This window comes from Dromaius novaehollandiae, chromosome W (genome assembly GCF_036370855.1).
Source record: "Dromaius novaehollandiae isolate bDroNov1 chromosome W, bDroNov1.hap1, whole genome shotgun sequence".
In the NCBI taxonomy this organism is placed as follows: domain Eukaryota; kingdom Metazoa; phylum Chordata; class Aves; order Casuariiformes; family Dromaiidae; genus Dromaius; species Dromaius novaehollandiae.
In genome coordinates, this window is record NC_088130.1 from 11,520,469 (window position 1) to 11,539,023 (window position 18,555).

General features: G+C 40.8%; 1 protein-coding gene across 6 annotated transcripts in view; it reads left to right on the forward strand.

Moving 5' to 3' along the window:
* Positions 1–2,081: 2,081 nt before the first annotated feature.
* LOC135324305 (protein prune homolog 2-like) overlaps positions 2,082–18,555 on the forward strand; it is a 149,998-nt gene continuing 133,524 nt past the window's right edge. For all 6 annotated transcript variants that reach the window (XM_064500304.1, XM_064500306.1, XM_064500303.1 and 3 more), the window contains exon 1: positions 2,082–2,191. In XM_064500304.1, the coding sequence (XP_064356374.1) occupies positions 2,156–2,191 (36 nt within the window). In that variant the 5' untranslated portion in view covers positions 2,082–2,155. The remainder of the gene's footprint in view (positions 2,192–18,555) is intronic.

The following is an 18,555-nucleotide window of genomic DNA, read 5'->3' on the forward strand; positions in this document are numbered from 1 at the left end:
TTATGGTTATGCATAATGGGATGTGAATAATTACACAGTTTCAAGAGATTTGTATTTTTCAGACCATCTCTCTTACAAATACTTTCCTTCTCCTTTCTGTTTTAGATTTTGTTTTACTGAGGTGGCATTTTACAGATATTAAGCTGTAAACGAGGAGCCCAAAAGCATTCTGTTGTGTTTGAGCACTGCTGTATTGGGGCCATCTTTGGATTGCCAGCATGTAGATCACACAGAATCCATGAGATTCTTTGTCAGGACCTTTTAAACTCAGTGGAAGACCACTTGGATATTACAGCATAAAATGTATGTCTGTGGACTGTGCCCATAACCACAGAGACCTGCTCAATGCATGCGCAAAGAGGTAAGTAGTCAAAAAACTTTATTTACAGTATATGGCAATAAGTGCGTTTTACTGGTATGAAAGAATACAGCTTTGCTTGCTGTTTTGCAAATACAGCTTTTTATTGTCTATCAGTTATTTGCTGTCAAAAGTCTGCCTTCTGTCATCATAGTTTTTTCAATATATATGCGGCCACAAACCTACTTTACGCATCAATTTCCCAAACTTCAGTTTCCTGCTGTAGCAGGCTAGATTTTTTTTCACTTGTTTTTGCAGAATTTGTTGAAGAGAAATATATCTTTTATTCCATTTTGCAAGATAATATTGATTTCTAATTTGGCAGGACATTTTAGTAGACCTCAATTCTGCACCTCAAATTATGCAGCAATTCCTGTATTGCAATACTTCAGTTTCATTTTTAAGATCTAAGTGTGAGAATACATTGTGCAAAATTTGTGATCTTTCAGTAGACCTCCTTTTCTATAGAATCATGATAAATCCAAATTCAGATAGTCATTATACAATGTGTTTCAGAAAAAGAAATGTTTCAGTAAATGTAGCAAAATTCAATTTTTTTCTGTAGAACAGTGTGACTGACAATACTTTTTTTCATGTCACTTGCCCTGAGCTTCAATCTACTATAATATTTTAAAGAAGATTTATCATTCAGTTTGGAATGGTTAAGATACATATGTGTTTTTTTTTTCCTGTTGCCCAGAACACTTTGGAACAGAAACATATGACTAGGCAGAGCAGATTGGTCATGACAGGCAATTCAGTAATAGGATCTGCAAGATATCATGAAAGAATTAGCAAATCAAATGAGAGTGAATTAGACCCATAAAAAAGTTTGTTAATAAGGAAGCAAAAGCTTTTAGCCTTTACAGTAATATCTTCAGTGAGCTGTAAAATAATACATGAGAGAAAAGAATCCCAGATCTCATAGCACTTAATAATTAGCCATTGCTAACTCCAGAGTGAGGCGCAACTTGATAGGAATAATAAATCTGTACTATTTGGGTTAGTTAGTTATACTCTATAAAGGAAACAGTGAGTACTACAGGTGTGAGAGCACTGGAGGAAGCTACAACTCCAGCAGTTGATTTCCAGGTCTGCTCTACGCTCATTGTACGACCTTCCACTGACTTCTGAAGCCCTGCGTAGGGACTTCAGCTCCTTGGCGTTTTGCTTTATTTCTCTACAAAGCAGGTGCTATGCTAACAGGCTGCTTGTCCTGTGCTCTGTTAGATATATAGGTATGAAAGGTGACTGACAGCATTACAGTTGGGGAGGATGACCCTGGGTCTGGGTTTCTGGCGCCTGGTCTATGGCGAGGTTTCCTCCGGTGCATGTTCCCCTGTGACAAGGGGCGTCCCAAGGGTTGGCGCTCCTGAACTGTTCGTGCCCTCGACCTCTCCACCCGGTGTTTTGCCACCTGTAAAATGGGAGCGCTGGGCAATCCCTGCCCAAGGCCTCGCTGTGGTCACTGGTTTCTACCTGTTGCTTTGTGCCCCGAGATGTTACAGAGGGGCAAATGTGACTGGTTTCAGTAGCTAGTTCCTTAAATGCAGTAAATTATTTAAAGGATAAATGGAAGCAGTTAAGGAGCCCGCAGTCTGCGTGGAGCAGAGGGGGACGCGATCGTGCTGCCAGGAGCAGGCTGCTACCGCGACGCGCCCGCCGCTGCGGCTCCGCGCCCGCCCGCGGCCCGGGCTTGCGGCACGGCCTGACGTCACCGCCCGCGGCAGGGCGGGGCGGCGCGGCGCTCGGGCGCGGGGCCGGCGGGGCGCGCGGGGCAGCGGCGGCGGCTGCGCCATGGAGGAGTTCCTGCAGCGCGCCCGGGCCAAGCTGGTGAGTCGCGGCGGGGCGCTGCGGGGAGCGGCGGGCGCCAAAACTTCGCCCGAGTTGCGGGTGACCGCGGGGATCCCGCCCGCTCCGGGCACCCCCGGGGGCAGCGCCCCGGGGTTGCTCCGCGGCAACTTTTTGGGCAGCGCTGCTATCCTCGGCGCCGCTGAGCAGCGCGGGCCGGGGCTTGTGACCTTTGCATACGGTGTATTTTGGAGGGGTTTTCTTTTCTTACAAGTTGCAGCCCTGTAATTATTGCTGAATAATGCTCTGTTTTGTGAATGTACGGACCCAGGTGTGACTGGCATATCGGGGGTGGCAACGGGCCATTTTGGGATTATTTGGGGGTTTGTAGAGTCTTTGAGATGCATCAAGTTGTGTAGTTGAGCAGAGAAAAAATATGAGAAGACAAAAAAACTGTCCCATGTAATTTCTGTGATTTGAATGTCACCGAGAGTGCTGGCTAAGTTTGTGCAAGATAGACTTAAAATAACCAAGGTATCTGCAAAGGTAATCGCAGATCAGCTCCATAGCTATGTCTCATCTATTGTAGGTAGTTAATGTTAGGAATCACATAGACATATATGGCCAATTCTCAAATGAGTCCGTTGGTAGGGTTGTGCTGAAACTGCAGTGCATTTATATTGTTTACAGTGGCTGACAGCCTGGCCCCAGACAGTACATGCATTTTTTTTTTTCTTTACATGCAGTGCAACAGTAGGATGTTTTTTAAGACTGGGATGATTTTAGCCCATCTTGTTTCCAGTCGCGAGGGCTGATTATCTGGGCAAAACTCAGTTTCACGGTTGTTACCTTTTGTAGGCTGCCTGCACTCCTGCTGGCTATCTCAGTTCTCAGTTAGGTTCAGTTATGGGGCTAATATTGGGTTAATAAAACAGTCCTCCTGAAGTCTCGTGGTTTTGCTGTGTATTTTATGGGACTTGGGGCCTATATGCTTGCAGGGTTTTTTTTCCCCATTTGGAAAGCTGCTATAGATAAGTTCACTGTTGACATTTAGAATAGTAGGCTCTCCCTGGTTTTGTAGGCCTGTTACAACTCTCTGTGGACTGAGCAGTCATAAAACAAAGATGCTCTTTTTCCGATGGACGTTATGCTCTTTATGTAACAATTTGTAAAGAACGGTGTGTTATACCATCTTTTGTTGTCTTGTGGATGTTAGAGAGTGAAGGCACTTTTTGGAGGAATGGCAAAATGGAAGAGAAAATGAATCCCTTGGTGGGTCCCTGAATATTTAACTTTGTGCTGGCATATATCAGGGTAAGCTTCAGGTATGTCATCTTGATGACATGGCAGCTAACATCTTTTACTGTGGCTTTTACAGGCGTTTGTAAAGCATTTCCCTTATGTTCTTATGTAAACAATCTACATTTCAGTAGCCCTGCTAAAAGATACTACATAGTGCAGTTGCAAATATTTAATACACTTTCACATCAGTACTTCCTGTACTGTAATCTTTAAACTGGAGATTTGGTTTTGACAAGTTTTCTACTGGAGTATATTAAGTGTAGTTTTCTTTAATACTAGAAGAAATTAATTATATTATGATAGTGGTCCCGTTTGTCCCATTAGTAAATAGCAAGCAATACAGGCAACTTGATTCTATTACAAAAAGCAAATACTGCATTAATCTTGCTGAATAGTTGTTGATAATCAGAGTTGTTTGGAAAACTGCAATTTGAAGAAGCCCATGGAAAATAGAAAATATGGTTTCTTTAATTCAAATGAAATATGGGCAATAGCATAATAACTAAGCGATAGACCTTTTTATACCTACTGTGTGAGTAGGACTCCAGGTTTTCAAAAGAAATGCAAATTCCTCTTTATACTTCGTGGACTGTGGGAGACAAACGTGTGTTTTCAAGCAGGTCTCCTGTACAGGGGGATCACTGGGGAGATGTCTCTCTGAATGTGATTTGTGATTGTGCAGTCATGTCAGCTGAGGATGGCTGGGGAAGAAGGATCCTGGCACTAGAATGCTCAGAAAATGGTAAATCTCATAGCTGGACTTCTCCAGTTTGCCCAGTCACTTTGTACCACATGGTATTCTGAAAGAGGTAATCAAGAGTAGTTAGAGACTTGCATTCTGCTACACCAAAGGCTCATTAAATAGCTTCATGGCTTCTTGGTCAAGCCTTTTGGGTTGGGGAATCTTTCTCTGCTGATACAAGGTAGTAACAGACTGAGTTGAGGGCAAAGAAAGGGCACTGTCGTCTTTGCTCCTGAAGGTAAAGCTGCCTGAAAGCAGAACTATAGGGGAGTGGTACAGAACTAAAAGTCGTGTGTTCCCGTGCTACTGCACCCCCATCTGCGGAATGCACTAAAGCCCTGCAGTTGTGTATCAGAGGCCAGGTGATGCCAGTCTTGCAGTGCGAGCATTTCACACCATAGGTAATCTTATTATGTTAAAGTGATTGCAGTGCACTGACTGCCTAAATGCTACTCAGCATGAGTAAAGAAAAGATTTCTTTACTCACGAACAATAGCCCCAGACTACGCTGGAAGAACAATTACTCCAGACTGTGCAGGAGAACCTACTGCTGCAAGTGCTTCATCATTCATTTGGATCTGGCTCCAGCCACAACATTAATCAAGGCTGTTTTTCTGCATGGAACAAATTTTAGCCTAGTAGTACACCACAAAAAGGGCTTGCACATTTTTTTGTTTTGAAAGAATTTTGTGTTGTGTACCCTCATAGACTGATAGAGAGGGAAACTCCCTGCATATTATTTATTAATAGTAAGTGTCCATTAGGCTATTTTTTCTTTAAGAGCAACAAATTTTGCTTTTGTGACTTGCTGTGTAGTCATAGAACATTCTCAGTAATCTTCAATATTGATTTTTTTTTTTTTTAAATTATGTATCTTCTATGTAAAACTGAGGGGGGGGGACTTAGGAGGGAAAATATGGCAGAATATAACAGGTGCTTTACTGAAAGATTGTATTTATGGTTCACTCCTGCAGTTGTTTTTTCCTGAGTCTTTCCTAAAGACTAGTAATAATGTGAGACTAGCTATACTAGGTGACTCCAAAGGTCCCTCTAAACCAATGTTCTGTCTTGGATAAGGACAAATTTTAAGCGATTGAACACACAAATCTGCTGATCAGGATTTGAAAGCTTAGCTCGGAATTTGTATCTGGACTAATAGGTTAGCCACCGATGGAGCCATCTTCCATGTATTTGTCTCATTCCCCTATGGAATCCAGTTACACTTTGGGTTTCAGAAAACCCTCGAGACAGCGAGTTTTACTGTTTTATCATGTGCTCCATGTGTGGGGGACAAAACCCCTTTTTGTTTGTTTTAAGCCAACTGCCTGACAATTTTAACGGGTGTTCTACATTTTTTGTGCCTTGAACAAGTATTTCTCATCCAGGTCCTCCATGACATTTTGCAGGTCTTATCATATCCCCCTTCTCTTTCCCCAAGCATTGCCACGCTAGGGTTTTCTAGTGTCCTTCCTTATATGAGCACTGTTCCATCAGGCTGGTCATCCTTGTGGCTTTTTTTTCTGGGGATTTTATAATTTTATTAATCCTTTTGAAGTTGTGGAGACTAGAGCTGCCTGCAGTATTTAAGGCATGAACCCACAATAGACTTATGCTGTAGCATAACAATGTTTCAGTTTTGTTCCCTTGTCTTAAGAGTTCTTGTTATTCTATTTATTTATTTATTTTATTGTCAGAAAGCATTTTTCTATGATAAAATCTGCATAGAATCTGCAGTGAAGGACTGTTGTCTTTTCTGTTTGGTAATACCCAAGTTAAAGCCCATCTGATTGTGCATGGTACCTAAATATACTTAATACAGGTGGGGTGGTTTCCCCGCATTTTTGTTAGTCTGCGCTTCTCAGCCATCATTTTCGCTTGTTATTTTTTATCTAGCCCCTCAGCATCACGAGTCCTCTATGCAGCTTTTATAGGCAGCTTTAGATTTGAATCTCCTGAATAATTTGGTATTGTCTGCAGCTTTTGTCACCTCATTATTTCCCTGCCTTTCCTACTGGAAGTAATATTATTTATTATTTATGGATACGGAGAACAGCACGTGTCCCAGCACATATTCTTGTGGAGGATCCTTTACAGATATTTTTCCTTCATTGTGAAAACTAATCTTTTATTCCTATCTTTTGTTTCCTACCTTAATTTTTTTATTAAACTGTGAGAGGATTTTCTCCCTTTTTTCTTTGGCGATGTAGTTTCTTCACTAGCCTCTGGGAAACTTGTCAATAGTGTTTTGGGAGATCCAAGTACAACACGTTGACTAGGTTGTCCTTCTCTGTGTGCTTGTTGATTTATTCAAAGAACTTTAAAAGTTTTTGTAGAAAAATGTCATGCTTCACAAAATCTTGCCATCTCTTCCCCAGAATATTATATTATCAATATGTTTGGTGGAAGATCTCTCGGTCTCTCTCCTTCAGACTTTTTCAGACACAGCTAATCTTTCAAGTGGGAGAAGAGTGACTGATTAATCAATACATCATCTTGTAATAATTTAATTACAAAAATAAATCAAAAGTCTGAGGCTTCAGTGGTGTAACTTCAGAATGATTATCAAAATGTTAAAGGCAATTAAATAGAGAAGTACAAATTCCGAGATTATTTCTGCAGTGATTTTCTGATGTGAAATGTTGTGTGCAATGTGAGGTGGTGAAGTTTGGTATCTTTCAAGTAATCATGCTTGAGACTGTTTGCAGTGAAGCTGAATGACTGTTTGAAATTAAAACAAGGGAGTCTGTCAGGAAAGAAACCATAAGAATTTAAATGACTGATAGACGTCTCCTTGGGAGACGCTGAGAAAGTTGCTGCCAGCCACCACTGTTATTTCCTGGCCTTTGGTCTGTGCTCAATAGAGAGCCTAATGCTTCATGTACTGGCTTCAGGGAAGGCAAAGAGGACAGAACAAGTCCCAGAAAGGGCTTAATGCACAGACAGTACTGAGATAGCCACATAGTGCAGAAAACTGCTTCAAAATACCGATTGAAGGATGGGTCTGCCTCTGCAGAGAATAGCAGATTAGCTGCGGAAATAATCTTTCTAAATGCTGTGTCATCTGCAGCAGTTAACAGTGTTTGGAAAAAAACCCAACTTCATTTTCAAGTTCTTCTAGTCCCTTCCTGCCATAGAAAGAGACGATAGTGCCAAACCAGTGTTACACCTGACAGAATAATGCGCTGGGAAAATAGGGAATTATGCCCCAGAGAGATGTACACTGAGAAAGATTGGGCTGTGTCACTGGACATTTTTCAAAGTGAGGGCCAGGCCCATGACCAGGCAGATGCCCTTGAGAAACTGCTAAAAGCCTTCTATGGCGTTGCTTCGATAGCTATGAAAAATGAATGTTGTACTTGTTTCTGAGGCAGCAAAGTTCAAAGAACAATTACTGATGATGGCATGACTTGAGCAGATTTATGTGACCACTGTTTAAAAACAAGCTGAGTCACTTATGTATTTATTCATATTGCCTTTTATCTGCCTATCTGCAGTTCTGTTATCAGTGATAGGCAGTGGTTACTTTGAAAATAATAGTTGATTTAGATGGGGCAAAGTGGTGGCTTTATGGGAAGGGAGAAAACATTTCAGAAGCAGCACACAGTTATTTTCCCAGAAATTGATGAACTTATCCAAGTAGAGGAAAAAAGCTTTGAAGTGTTAAGACAAGCAATCAGGCCTTAGCTCCTCGTATATCTTCTTTGCATTAGCCCAGCAGCACACAGGGGACTTGATTCCATTTAGCAGGGCACTTACAGTATGTACAGAATTAAGAATATGAGTAATGGTATTGACTTCAGTGGGACAATGCACATATGTAAGTTGTGCGCACTCTAAAATTGTTGCAGGATCAGAGACTTGAGGCTGATTAACCTTTTGTTCCTTAAGTCAGTCAGAAGAAACCATGTACTTTCCCCCAGCAGGAACTTCAGAGTCAGGATTCATCAATAATGAGGAAAAAAGACTAAACATTGCACTGGTGTAATTCTGAGATAATATTTAAACCAGGAATAGTTGTGAGCAGTGCTGTGTGGATACAGTAATTTTAAAGGCTTACTGAGATGAGTAAAATGGATAAAAAAAATATGTTGGAAAAATTCTAGTGCACAGTAATTCCAAATATACATTGTGTGAGGAAGAAAATCTGAGAACATAAAAATAGGAGGATGGAGATGGGAACATTACTGTAACTTAAATAAGACATGCTTGTAGTGCGATATAATTTTAAAAAGTCAATGCAATTTTGGGATACTTCATACCACATAATAAGGCAATAATAGTCCAAAAGTACTTGTTAACTGGAGGAATAATTCAGAGAATCAAAACATAATGGCTTAGAGGGTCGACTTCCAGAGAAATACAAATGAACTAAGTATAAAGCTTCATTAAAGGACTGCTGAGCTGAGACATGAGAGCAGTCTGGATTTAAGAGATGCTAAAAGCTGAACAAAGAGGGAATCATCAATTTATGCACATAGGTATAAATAAGAAATTGGGAAAAGGTCACAGAGGCTTAATAACAAGAAAATATTTCCTGAAAATGAGGTCTTTTAGATAGAAGAGTAGTTTCCCAAAAGAAAGGAGAGGGAGCCCCACCTTAAAAGCAAAGCAAAATAACCCCCAAATTGGATGGAACACATGTAGAGCTACTTTAAAGAGTAACCCACCATTGGAAAGAAAATACGTGGGGTGATTGAAGAGCTTTGCATGATAAAAGTAAAGCCATATAGACCCCAAGTACATAGCAGAAGCTGAGAGATAAAAATGTTTTTTTCCCCCTGGATTTTCTTGCTCTATGGGTGGTGGAAATAAAATTTTTCTTTTTAACCAATAGCCTATTTACCTTGGCGTTTGTCATTCTCTGGTGCAGGGATATTTTCTCGCTTTTCACAAAAAAAGAGGAGTGGAATGGAAGAATAAAACAGATCTTTGTGAATTCTCCCTTGGTAGAGGTGAAGTACATTGGGATGATAAAGATCGAGCAAAACTGTAGCCTGAATAACTTTTGGGGCATTGAACTATTTGTGTAGCTGGCATACTTTGTTCACTGTTTTGCACAGAACTGTGCTAGATTCCAGAAGCACTTCAGTGCATTGTAAATCAGTTTACCACGAGTTCATGCCACAAATACCATTATTTAAGTGTGTTGCTGTAGTATGGACTAGGATCCTGCTGTGCTAGATGCTGCAGAGAAATACCTGACAAAAAACTCTCTTCAGTCCCTGTCTTAAAGAATCTACAAACTAAGCTGGAAAGCATGTAGGAAGAAGCAGAGGAATCCAAGGAAGTAGTAGGACAGTAATAGGAGTGGTAGCTTTTTATGTATACTAACCTATTTGTAAGCATTTTGTCACAGGAGAGCTTTAAGTAGGAGCTTGAAAAAAGAAAATGGGGAGATTTGGGAATGTGTCTTTAACCATAGGGACAGCATGGGGAAAAACGTGAAGATCTAATTCCTGTTTCAATCCATCTTTTGTTATTGACCGGTTGGAGCTAGATGCAACTTTTCATTATTGAATGGGAGATGACAGATGAAGCAGAGGAAGATTTGACAAGGTTAGAAAATGAAGGTTAGAGATTCTGTTTAAGGGGGTAGAGCAAGGAGAGCCGAGGGGGAGAGGCGTGGATGCACAGAGCCAATACGGCAAGGTCAGAGTGACAGAGCAGGGAAAGATTTTTCCCAGCAGGGCTCTGGAAGGTGCCAGATTACCCCCGTTGAAGCTAGAGAAGAGGACATTGCTGTGAGTAAGCCATCACATGGTGGGAGCCAGAGTATTAGCTCTTAGGATGGGTAGGAGAGGTTGATCAGGAAGGATCTGCAAGAGTTAGCTATAGGCAGGTTGTGCGTGTGCGTGCAGAGATGGGAGATGTGTGCGTTTAACCTGAACGTGATGCCGCCATTAAGGGCCTGGGTGATGGACAGGATAGTTTTTGTTTTTTTGCTCTGAGAGAGAGGTGGAGTAAAAGGAGAAGGAGTAAAAGCTTGGTTTTAGCCATGCTAGGTTTGAGCTGACAGTGCGAGTCTGGCAAGGGGATACCAGGGAAAGAGTTTGGGATTTTAGTTTGAAAGGGCAGGCCTGGAGCAGAACAGAAGTCCTGTTTGTCAGCCTGCAGCTTTGAGAGAGATCAGATCCAGTGCTTAAATGACTTGATAACATCCCTGTAATATTCTTTTTCTCTGAAGAAGACAGGCTGGTGCCAGCAATATTAGACTGGTCCATAACAACTGGAGTAATATCACTTGTTCTAATGAGATGCTAATGTTAGACTGCAACACAGCAAGGAGGACAGAGGCCTGACAGTGGGAAGGTTAGGAACGCTTTAGAGAAGAATGACATCTGGGTGATGTCAGATCGTTTGCTTTCCTTGTTTACTGTGTCACTTGACAGTAAGTGAACAGCGTGTAATAGACCTAATGCACTGGCCCAGTTCCATTGTGCGCAATCATAACCTGCTTTTGTAAATTCCCCTCTAGCTTCCAGTTATCGGTCTCAAGCCTCCTGACGTAACCTTTTTGTCTAGAGCACACTGTAATTTTCCGACCAGAATTACCTGTTTCATACCATTTAGGAAACTCAGCTGGATCTTGGTAGCAATAATTGCGTTTAAATCTTTTTGTAATTGACACAGTTTTGATTCTGTTCTAGTTTCCTACGTGGAAATGGCTCTGCGTACAGTGCCTGACACTAAATAACTAAGTTAGCTAGTGAACCAGCCTTTGATTAAGCAACAGACCATCATGCTGAAGTGACTTTTTTCCTAATGGCTAATCTCATTGTACAGTGATTACATTACACTACTGAGTATAAAAGTTATACTTAATAAATATCTGTTTGCTTTTTATACAATAAAGATAAAAAAAATTCTGAGCAAAGATGAGTTGATAGGGAAGAAGAATCCTCTGCCTGTTTCTTTGGATGCTGCCATGCTTTTATAACTCATGGAAATAAATGGAGATGTAGAGTCTAGCTGGTATACTCACAGAGAACAGAGAAGGGCAAATTCTGCTTGGGGAATCTTGCGTAATCTTCTGCAGTCAGTGGGTTAGCAGGACAAGTAAGGAATTTTTTTTTTTTTTTTTTTTTTTTTTTTTTTTTTTTTAATGAGAAGCAGAATTGCTCCATTTGGGATGTATTTGACTCTTCAGAGAGGCAGGGACAAACAGTAAACTCTGCAGCACTTGGAGGGACAGTTTCTCCTAAATATAGACAGTTGGCAAGTGATCAGCTGGCTGATTCAGCAGCCTTTTTACTTAACAAAGGTTTTAACACTCCATCAAAGCCAGTTGCAGGCATGGCTGAGTTACAGCTGAGTCAGAAGGAATGCAATGGTAGGTTAATTTGTTAGAAAAGCGCACATCAATTTTTTCACAATGCAAGTATAGAGTCCACTTAAGTTTCATGTATGTTTGCCTAGTTTTCTTAGAGGTGAATCTGCTTGAGACTTCACCCTGAGCAGCCACGTAACCTAGAAGAGCAAATAGCCTTGCATGATGTCTTGCTGCATTGCGTGTTTAAGAAGTTTGTCTTTATGAAATGCTGGAAGGATTGGCTTGCTATTTTCCTGAATTCTTTATTTTATATATTCAAAATGGATAGCCTTATTAAGCTGAAAGACCAGGCATGAGTTTCAAAGCCATTGTTTCACTTTCGGCCTCCCCTTGTTTTTGAATTTATTTTTGTGTTGCTTTGAGCTTTTGGTCTTCTAATTCAGCAGGAATAAAATTAGGAATGATCCATTTGACTAAAAGAGCTTAGGTGCAGAAAACAAACAAAATTTCTCTTTTTTGTAAAGATGGGGTTAGATGTCCTTTCTCTTGACTTAATTTGAGCAACAGTTGAGATGGTAGCTGTGTAGTTTGTTCATTAGCAAAAATATTGTAAATCACATTTCCGTGGATTATGGATTTTTTTTTCTTCTAAATGAATTACTGTTTAATTTGTGAGGGGTTTATAGACTGAATTGTTTCAATAAGGCTAGTCTGCAGTAAGTGATGATAAACTTCCTCCCTGCCGCCTCTCAGAGACGTGTGTGTTAATCTCTGTGATATGATGGAAGTACAGACCCTTCACCAGTTTGAAGAGGCTAGCAATAGCTAAAGCTGCACCCAGCTTTAAAATGACGCTTCTCAGCTATTATTTACATACAAGTTTGTATATGAGCAGAAGAAGCGTGGGATGGCTTCCTATATGTTCCTTACTTTCTATCTGCTCAGAGAGGCTAGCTACATAAAGCACATATTAAAAACAGTTTTTTCTATGCAACAATGTGGATTTTGTCCCTGCCCTTGGGAATTTTACTCGCACTAGGAATGCAGCAGTGGCGGCTGTAGGAAGTATAAGCATAGGCAATAGCATCATCTACTCTTTGGGAGAGTAGCATGGCTGAGGAGACAGCATTAAAGCATTTGTTCCGTAGATGAGAGAGTGGAGCAGCTTGCAGCTCTAGTCTTTCATCTCCAGAGGCATGGACTCATATCCTGTTTTAGGTCACATGTGAAAATGAGTTTAGTGGTCTAATCTTAGCAGCTGTTTGTTCACCTCTTAAAATCATTGCACCGTTTTCAACCAGCAGCTTTTTTTACATCTTGGAATTGGAACGATAGAGGGTTTTCTGAGGTTGGGGCTGAAGTCCCTTGGTTGCTCTGTTTTGCAGAGCTTGCAGAATAGTTGTTTGTGTGAGCCTGTCTCAGGATCAAAGTCTTGACCTTCATGTAAAGGAAAAAAAAAAAAAAAGCCCCCAAACCATAAACTTAGAAGCTCCCCCTCCACCATGGTGTGAGAATTGGGCCAGTTACGAGCCCACAGTCTGAAAAGAGAATTTATGTACAGAGTCTACATAAAGAACAAATTTGTTTCTAAAGAGGATCAACTGATCTAAAAAATATTTTTAATTAAGCTTAGGTAGATAGAGTGTTTCCCATCTGCTTGACTGAAAAACTTGAGTTCTTGATTCTTGAAAATAGAGCAAGTTAAAGTACTGTATGTTAGTTGCTTCTAAAACATTGTTATGGAAATGGCTCATATGCCATCTCTGGGTTCTGTATTTCTCTCCAGATAAAACTATTTGAATGCATCCCATCACCAAATTGCATATGGAGGCACAAACTGTAGCATAAGAAAAATTCAGGCTATTCCTCCCCCCTCCCCCGCAATCTTGCAGAACTTATTTGGGAATTTTATTCGTGTTGTCAAATGACTTGTAAGTTTTCCATTAGGTTGGGAATTCAAGTTCTGCTCTGTGTTACAGTGGTGAAAGTATGGAGTAACTTTGCCAATTCTCATAGCATCAGTTTATGTCTGCTGTGGAATAACAGAAGCGACTGTTTCAGTCTGCTGAAATGGAACATTGTATATTAAAATGCTCCATCTTAATGCTCATGTGTATACCAGGCAGCAGTAAGTACATGAACTTACACTTCTTGCTTCCCTCTCCTCTCAGCTTTACAGCTTCTTATGAGTGGGAAGGAAGGAGATCTTTCTTTCCCCCCCCCCCCTTTTATTCGTCCCCCCCCCCTTTTATTCGTCCCCCCCCCCTTTTATTCGTCCCCCCCCCCTTTTATTCGTCCCCCCCCCTTTTATTCGTCCCCCCCCCTTTTATTCGTCCCCCCCCCCTTTTATTCGTCCCCCCCCCTTTTATTCGTCCCCCCCCTTTTATTCGTCCCCCCCCTTTTATTCGTCCCCCCCCTTTTATTCGTCCCCCCCCTTTTATTCGTCCCCCCCCTTTTATTCGTCCCCCCCCTTTATTCTCGTCCCCCCCCTTTATTCTCGTCCCCCCCCTTTATTCTCGTCCCCCCCCCCTTTTATTCTCGTCCCCCCCCCCTTTTATTCTCGTCCCCCCCCCCTTTTATTCTCGTCCCCCCCCCTTTTATTCTCTTCCCCCCCCCCCCCCTTGTATTCTTGTATTCTTTTTTTCTCTATTCTCTCCTATCAGTGGGATATTGAATTGTTAGAGACACATTATTGCTATGTGACTTTTAGGAGTGGGGGCATATCCATGTATGTGAAACGAATATACCGTTGCAGTATAAATTTCAACACTTTCAGGACCCTGTGTTACAGTTACATCGTGGTTGTCCACACCTGCCTGTAGTATTGCAGTTTGTCTTTTCCTCCTGTACCAACAAATGGGCTACAGATTGGCTGTCTGGAACATCTTAGGATACTTAAGATGAATCGTCTTTTTTGGCGTAAAATGAAGTGTTTTTGAATTGCCATTTTCTCTCCCACCTTACAACGTGCTGTTCATTGCTAGACAACCAGGCAGTTCATCCTGTCTGCCTGTGAGATTATTTCTCTTTGCATCCCACTGTGCTGGAAGGTAAGCAAGATGCAGGATGACATTTTAAATCTTTATAGCCCTGTTTAATTACATGTATCCTTCATTGTTAATTGAGAGTTTAACCACTTACCTTTTAAGTTAGTCAGATGTATATTTTAACTCTGTGCACATCTCCATTCTTTAGAGTTTGGTGCTGTTTGATGATATTGTGGAAAATGCAACCTAGTTAGCTGCCATATTAAGCAGTGATTAAAATCTAGCTTCATCTCTGCCAACCAGAAAACAATTACTGTACTGATATTGAATTAACATCAATCTGTAAGAACAGAATCCACTCTTTGCTCCCATAAATCAGAAGTGGTTATACAAATGACAGGAGCTCAAGGGTAATCTGAAACAAGGAATTCTTCTTAAGAAATACTAGACAGAAGCTGGGAAAAACCCCACAGGCCTATTTCATCCCATTGTACTGAGCTGTAGCAGTACCCCTATGCAGCAGCAGAAGTTAAGCTCGGAGTAGTAATTTGGCATGTTTTGTATAATTTGTGTCAAAGCTTCAAAGGTGATATAATCACATTCAAGGCAAGGTGAAAACAACCCTCACAGATGCATGAAAATGTCTGTTACCGACTGCACTGTGAGAACATTGGGATCTCTTTAAAGTACAGATTCCTGACATAATGGATTAGAAAAATCATGGGGAAAAAAAAAGTGAATACAGAATTCCTGTAGGTGGAGAGTACGTATGTTGGCAAAAGAAAAGAGAAAACTGGAAGGAAGATGTAAAGACTGGACCGAGGTGTCCAACCTTACATCCAAGCCTTGCCAGATTTCACTTGGCCTGTTTTATTAAAATACCACTCTTATCTAGCTCACCTGCTCACTCGCTCTTACGCGTGCAAACAAACACAGACGCACGCAGACACACGCACACTTTTTCTCTAGAAGTGGAATAACGGATTAGAGCACCCTTGGGCACTGGTTCGTGTCTTAAACGTATAAACCCGACCAAAGTGCAAAGCTAAGTGTTTCTTGTAAAAAGAAGAAAGTCCTGAACTGAACTGGCGGGGAGAGTGGTGTGTGTGTGCACATGTGTGTGCACGCACACGCAGGTGCAGGTTTGCTTATGTGTGTGCTGTAGTGCAGCTCCCAACGAGTATAATCTGTGTCTCGCTTGGGTGGATGCAGGGGGATGTAGCACCCTGTATTTCCAACTTGTGTCTAGCCCATTCTAGAAAATGTTGAGACATACAAGAACATTCTTGTGATGACAGGAGACCTTAATGAATAAGGCTAGTCTACATGGCATCCTTCATAAGTACTAAAAATCCAGTCCTCTTAGCTAAACTTATTACCCCCCCCCCCCCCCCAAAGAAAGGGGAAACTAGACCTTACTTATGCCCCTATTGCATGCTATGGCTTTTGCCTTTCCAAGAAAAACTATGCAAGAAATAGAGTACTCTTGAATGCTCTATTTTCACTTAAATTTGAAGGAAATATGTGAAGCTTTTATTGCTTGCTTTGAAACTAAAGGAAGTGTTGAAACATACATGTGCAAGCTTTTCTCCAAAATATAAAACAGGTCTGTTCTTCTGTACAGTCATAATTTGGCATGCTCTTACATATATTTTCAAGGCTGGAGATTAGTAAGTATGTCATTAACAGGTATATTCAGAGCATCACAAGTTCTTGAGAACACATTTAAAATCAACTGTCATTTTTAACAGGAAACAGAGGCTGAGCTCCATCCTCTGGAGATCTCTGCAGAGTCCACAGCTGCAGTTAATAGAACAGGTGACTGGATGTCACCGGCGCTGTACACAGCTATAGCTGAAAGATAATTAATCTTCAAGTTGAAATGATTTAGCCCTGACAATAAGCCATTCATCTATGACAGTCTAGAGTAGCTAAGGATTGGTGTGCTTTCTGATTCAAGTATGCTTTTTTTTTGAAGGGCGACACATGGTCCTGCTTGTTTTGAGGATTCTTAACACACTTCTGAATGGTTAGAAAATGAGTTACTCATTTTTGTGGTAATTTGATGCGAGTTAGATTGATAGGGGAAAGAGAGGAACATAGGATACACTGCTGTGAATACTCAGTGTTAGAAACCACTGTTCTAGTAAGGAAACTAGCCAAAAGTGTGTAAGAGTATATAACAAGCAGGGCCAGGGAATTTTTGCGCATTTTCTTCATCTTTACAGAATACATGGATACTTAAAAGGCCCATTCAGTCCTTCTGCATTAATACTGAGTCCTGTTTTGAAGAAGATTGTGATCTGACACGTTTAAGTTAGGAATCATTTGTTGGAAATCAGTGGAACTTTCTTGTTTGGAAGGGTTGGTGAATGAGGCAGGGTCAAGGCCAATGAGTGAAAACCACAAAAATAGGAAAAGGAGAAAAGTGGAAAGTAGAATGATAATGTGAAAGATATTGCTGAAATTGTTTATTGAATGCACAAGTGCCTTATTTATGTTTGGTCTCTGGTCCTGTCAAGAATCTAAATAATGGGAAAGGCTCTCTTGAAGACTTTTTCCTTTACCTATGCTTACACAGTCTGTCTGCAATTGCTGGTTACTATTGTTAGAGAGAGATTAATTTCAGGATCCAAGCTTTATATAATTGCAAATGTTTCTGAGGGTATTTAATTAACTTAAATCAACATACCTAAAGTTTAAAATAGCTCAAACCCACTGAGCTTTAATAACTAGGTCTTTTTCCTAGCAAATCCTTATAAATACACCTATACAACAGTTGTATTTGAAGGCCAGAGAGAAGTATAAATCAAGGGAACCAAATGTCAGTTGGAAATGGGATATTTCCTATCACAGAGGTATGGGTTTTTCCCCTCTCTTTTTTTCTTTGTTGCAAGTAACTTCTGCTGTTGATATGTCTATGCATAGAGAGGTTTTTCTGTTGGTTCTGAACAAGGCTACGCTGGGCCGCAGTGTTATTGCTACTACTTCTGTCATCCAGCACCTAATACTAAAGCTATCTAGTCTCTGTTTCTTAATGCACTGTCTATTGTAAGTGCATCCTTTGTAGTGTCTCCAGAGAAAAGATATAAACAAGTCTGACTTTTTAGCTCTTAATCATCTGTTCTTTAATTACAGTGATTAGTCAGTACCAAATCCTTGAATTGGACTTGCTGTCAGTGAAGGAGAAAAAGGAAGACACAGGACACCAGTGTGGTGTGTTCTTTGCAGCTGACTACTCAGTAAAGAAAATGCTGTCAGCAGAGTGAAAGCTGAGTGATGTCTTTTCTATTCCTGTCCCCAGGCCTGTATAGCTCCTATACCAGGAAGCCAGGAGAAGGATGGGAATGGAGCTGGGTGTAATCTGTTCCAGTTCTACCGTGCTGATAATGAGGAGAACCAGAGCAACCATACAGCAGACAGGCTGACCATGCATCTTACAAGCTTTGGGGTGGGGATGGAAAACTGTATCCCTCTTCTGTTTGTACACACCTTCCATATGGAGTGTTAGTTCCTAAGTGGATATCCCAAGTATTTACAGCCTTTTAAACTTATTGAGAAATAGTTCACTTATTTCCTAGAATATTAAATAGTGTCTGGAGGATATGCAGATACTCCGTCCCATTGAATGTAGCCAGCATATGTACCTGAATATGTTCCCCCCTGCACTTGTAAAGAACCCGGAGTTCGTACCTGTGGGCACTTCTGCTTCTGTAATTTAGTAGTCTAACCTTTTGCCAGTAGAATAAAACTGTGCTCCATGGAAGTCCTTATAACCCCATCCCATCATAAGCATTTTAAATTAATTTCTTTTCTTCATAGTAATGTGTAAATTCTCAGAAACATAAAATGTGGGGTTATTTTAAAATAGTGAAGGATATCTAGGAGTTTAGTGTTAAGTCCGTATTTTCAGTAATCTGGAGAGGGGAGCTTGGCTAAATAATCATTCATATAGTAAAGCTGGAAGAAAGGGCAAAATATCTTTACCAATAGTAATAAGAAATGGAGTAGGTAGGTTGTTTGCTGTATTATTTCCACTAGCACAGTTCAGTGCTCTGTGTCATGATCAAAATATTTTGGAGGAAATAGGAGAAGCATGATAATA